The sequence below is a fragment of the Trichechus manatus genome, unplaced genomic scaffold, assembly GCF_000243295.1.
Source record: "Trichechus manatus latirostris isolate Lorelei unplaced genomic scaffold, TriManLat1.0 scaffold00118, whole genome shotgun sequence".
In the NCBI taxonomy this organism is placed as follows: Eukaryota; Metazoa; Chordata; class Mammalia; order Sirenia; family Trichechidae; genus Trichechus; species Trichechus manatus.
In genome coordinates, this window is record NW_004444054.1 from 7,760,858 (window position 1) to 7,765,770 (window position 4,913).

At 40.0% G+C, this 4,913-nt stretch overlaps 1 protein-coding gene across 1 annotated transcript in view; it reads left to right on the forward strand.

Annotated features, from left to right (window-relative positions):
• Positions 1-354: 354 nt before the first annotated feature.
• ERCC5 (ERCC excision repair 5, endonuclease) overlaps positions 355-4,913 on the forward strand; it is a 47,324-nt gene continuing 42,765 nt past the window's right edge. Inside the window, exon 1 of the mRNA XM_023738548.1 lies at positions 355-1,355. Coding sequence (XP_023594316.1) covers positions 1,268-1,355 — 88 coding nt within the window. The 5' untranslated portion in view covers positions 355-1,267. The remainder of the gene's footprint in view (positions 1,356-4,913) is intronic.

Sequence of the window (4,913 nt, forward strand, 5' to 3'; positions counted from 1 at the left end):
GAACCCCTACTATGTGTCAGGAGTGGGGAATGTATGTCAACAAGACCTCGGCTTCAATAAGTTTACCATCTACTGTGGGAGGTGGGGGAGATAAAAACTGAATAAGCAATTGCATTCATATTAGTAAAATACAATTAGAAACAATTTCTGGGGATTACATTACATATGGAGGAAATGGAAAACAATCAGGATTATTCCTGACAGATAGTTGCAACTGGGTCCGCTAAACATGGCTGCTGTCAGCCTTCTGTTGGGGCATAGAAATGGCTTTGCTAAAAGCTGGTGTTTAGTATAGCTTTTTCATAAAGAATTCCTTTTAAAAAATACATGCTCATTTAAATCAACTCACTAAGTTTGGATCTAGTGTGTGTGGTAATACTATCGTTTCTTGAGTAACTACGAGTACCGAGTGCTTTGCATTTATCACCTCAAATCCTTAATAAAATATCCTGCTAGATTGGTTTCATACCCATTTTATTTGTTCAGAAATGGAAGTTCTGAACAAATGTGACTGGAACAATGCTAACATGTTAAGGTCGGAATTTGAATCCTGGTCTAAGGGCTCCAAGACCTACTCTGGCAATTAGTTTGTCATTTGTGACTTCAAGCCGTAGCATCAATGTTGATGCTGGAGAAAACTAAAGGGTTAAGGTACCGACTCGATACCAACCGACGAACTCATCCATTCACTCACTTCCCGAGCGCTCCAGGCGCAGCATATATACGTCACACGGGGAGGGCGTGACTTCCGTCCTGCGCTGCGTATTAGATGGAAGTCGAGGCCCCGGTTGAGGCGTCGTGTTATTGACCTACGCGAGGAACATGTCGGTAGCTGAGGCCCGTCATCTGATTGTTCAGCTCGCCAGCGCTGCCCGTTTTCCCGTCTTCCATTACAAGTACAAACTTTCGGGCCAAAGCGCGGGGCTAGACCACGACCTGTTCTCCCCGAAGCTGGCCATTCTCTGGTCGCTTCTCTCTTCCGGAGGCTGTGTCAGCCGCCGGGAAGTGCTCCAGCGAGTATCCCTCCCCGCTCTTTACGTTCTCGTTGATGCCGCTTTCCCCTGGAAAACTGTGTGTTCCTTGTTTTATTTCATTCTTCCATCCTTTCTGAGTAGGAGCAGGAAGCCTCTTCCCGCTGTCCTTGGCGGTGGTGCGACGCGCTGTAGAAGAATTAGCGTAAAAAGGCAGTCACTCGGAGGAGTTCCTCCTTGGTCGCCTGTCCCTTGCGGACCCCGCTCCCGATTTCTGCTAAGGACACCCCTGCCACATGGGAGTCCAAGGGCTCTGGAAGCTGCTGGAGTGCTCCGGCCGGCAGATCAGCCCGGAAACGCTGGAAGGGAAGATTCTTGCAGTTGGTATCCTTAATCGTTGATACTTGGGATGCAATGATTTGCATTAGAGTTTTACTCTTAGCTCTCCTTTGAGTGGTGTTTGTGGGGTGACGGTCTCACCCAGTGGGTAGCTATAGAACCTCCTGGACGTTCTCTTTTCTGAATGTCTACTTTTCCCGGCTTTGGAATCAGACTGTTCGGGTGGGTTTTATTATTTATGGCCAGTGTGACGTACCCGTCTGTTTTGGTTCTCTCATCTGTAAAGTGGAGGTGATGATAGTAGCTACTCAGGGAAGTGATATGAGGAATGGAGAGTGTTGAAAGTGTTAAAACCGGATCTTAACATTATTATCCCGCTGGGATGTCAGAACCGAGAACTTCTACTGTTAGTTTTGCCTGCTCTGCTGAATCTTGCTATATTTATGTTTGTTAGTGTGGAATATTGATCATTTTAAATAAAATAAGTTTGATTTTGCAATGGTAATTATTTTCAAATACATCTGTAATAAATTTTTGGATTATTTAGAAGTTTTAACGCACGGTACTTTGTGTGGGAAAAGTGACGTTTTTATTTTTTACGACACATATGCTATTGCTGCCCTCCAGTGGTTTCTCCGTATCATTGCAGTCTGAAGATTTTCTTGATAGCCGTGTATCTGAATCAAAGGACAGGTTTCAGTGTCAGAAACCCTTAAAATTTGGGCAGACATTTAGATCATTTCATATTGCAGTCTGTGCGAAGAAATAAGAATTTGTAACATCATTTAAATAACACATGAAGTTCAGCATTCTGATTTTTAAGAAAGTTGTCAAAATAAAGAACGATAAAGTGTTTATTTTTAGAGGACTCAAAGAGGTTCTCTTTTGGAATATGAAGTCATTTTTTTGGGTTAATTAGATTTTTCTGAAAGAATAGATGATTTGTTTAAGACTGTCTAAGGTACTCTAGTTATAATGATAGCTCTCTATATATGGAGAATATCAGATTGCTTGTTCTATAATTGATTTTACTTTGTTTTATTTTCATGGGAATTGAGACACCTGAAATATGTTCAGATTTATTGTTTTGTTTGTTAGGAAGAGCTGACTGATGATTATACTAGGCTTATAGTTTACTCTTGGATCCCTAAAATAAATTGTTACATCTTTTTTAGTATCCTTATAGTTAAGCATCTTGTTTATTTATGTAATCTAAATGTCCGTAACAAATAATACAGAATTAACAGTTTAACTTTGTCTCTTATCAACCTTAACATTTGTGAAATGCCTTTCAGTGTATTGGCAAAATAGTACACTCTCTTTAGGCAATGTATACTAACGGAGATTAATTAAATTTTAAGTCACTTAACTATAGACCTAAAATATTTTTTGTTTCAAAATGTTATTCGTCCTTTGGATTTTGTGTCTAGAATGATTTTTGACTTTGCTACAGATTTTAACTTTTCTAGCCCCAGAAGAAATTTAATTTTGCTTTATATAAATTTATTGAAATTGTTTTTGTTAGGTGCCATTGAGTCGATTCCGACTCATAGCGACCCCGTGTACAACAGAACGGAACACTGCCTGGTCCTGTGCCATCCTCATGATTGTTATTACTGAAATTAGACAACTCAAATTATGTAAATATTTTCTGTTTGCTTAATTTTACATATTTCATACTTCAGTGGAAAAATTTCAAGCTAGAATTGTCAATCCAAGCTGAGAATCTGAGGATCACCACTGTCTACAGTTAATTAAAAAACCCATCCCAGTCCCTATGATTTAGAATTTTAGGCATATGGGGTCAGTAATCTGTATGTTTGAAAACTTCATATCAGATTCTAGTGGATTGCAGGATTGAAAGCCACTGATCTGAAATTAGACTTTCTCACTTAATTATAAAAGTGATGGCCTAAGTAGAAACTTACTTAATCCTATACAATAGTGTCAGAAAAAGCCAAACATAAACATTTATCCAAAATAATACAGACCTAAATCAATACCAAATCCCACCTTCACTGCTACCATCTGCTTTCATTTGGACCATTGTAACTAGTTTTATAACTGGTTTCCTTAGAGTCTGTTGTTTATTGTCCATCAGAAGGATCCTTAAGTCCCCTTCTAGAAACCTTCCAGTGGTTGTATAAGAGGCTGTATGACCCCACCATAGCCTGTAAGGTCTGACACCCACATCAACTCCTACCTCTCCTCCCTCTCACTGTGCTCTCGCCACACTGGGCTTCTTAAAAGGACATGTGCTGTGTTTCAGGGCATTGACATTTGCTGTTCCCTCTCCCTCACAGTTTACTCCTGTGTTCCTCTTTTTATTCAGGTCTCTGTTAAAATGTCATTTCTTCAGACAGGTCTTCCATAACTTACGGGGTCATGAGCCTGAATTATTAAAGAATTAAGTAGGCCTCTTCACTCTGCTCTACTTATTTTTTTCTTGTCATTTACCAACAACCTAACATGTGTCTATTAATTTTTTTGTCTTGTCTTGCCCACTAGACTGCAGGTTTCCTGGGAACAGGGACTATATTTTGTTCACTGTTATATTTTTCACTGCTCAATCCCTTGAGTCTTAGATATGCCTGGCACATGTTGTTAGGTGCCGTCGAGTCGGTTCTGACTCATAGCAACCCTGTGTACAACAGGATGAAGCACTGCCTGGTCGTGCACCATCCTCACAGTCGTTGATATGTTTGAACCTTCTGTTGCAGCCACTGTGTCACTCCATCTCCTTGAGGGCCTTCCTCTTTTTCACTGACCGTGTACTTTACCAAACATTATGTCCTTCTCCAGGGACTGGTCCCTCCTGGTAATATGTCCGAAGTATGTGAGAAGAAGTCCTGCCATCCTTATTTCTAAGGAGCATTCTGGCTGTACTTCTTCCCAGAAAGATTTGTTTGTTCTTCTGGCAGTCCATGGTATATTCAGTGTTCTTCACCAACACCATAATTCAAAGGTATCAATTATTCTTTGGCCTTCCTTAGTCATTGTCCTGCTTTCACATGCATATGAGGCCACTGAAAATACCAAGACTTGGGTCAGGCACACTTTAGTCCTCAAAATGACACCTTTGCTTTTTAACACTTTAAGGAGGCCTTTTGCAGCAGATTTGCCCGATGCAATATGCCTGGCACATAGTGGCACTCAAATATTATAGAAAAGAATATAGTAATAGCTTGCTTTTCTTTAGTTTTTGTTGTTATTTTGTTACATAATGTTTAGTAAGTTAATCGTTGATTGACCTAATTTTTTTTTTTATGGTAGCAAATTAGGTAATTACATTCATTTAAACATTAAACTGTTTAACTCATTTAATGACAGGTATTTATTGCCTACTATATGATAGGCCCTGTGATAGGGAGAGCAGTACACAAAATATGGTCCTGACAAGTTATGGAGCTCACGGTCTTGGTTTCCCTCAATGAGATTGTAAATTGCTTAAGAGCGGGGACTCTGCTTTTTGTTCAGTGCTATTTTCCCAGCACCAGAATTTGTTTCATGCATTGGGGAATAGGATTTTATAACTGGAGGTCTTAATCTAAGCTGAGGAAGTGACCCATAAACTGAGACCTAAGGTTAGGAGATAGCGAGGCT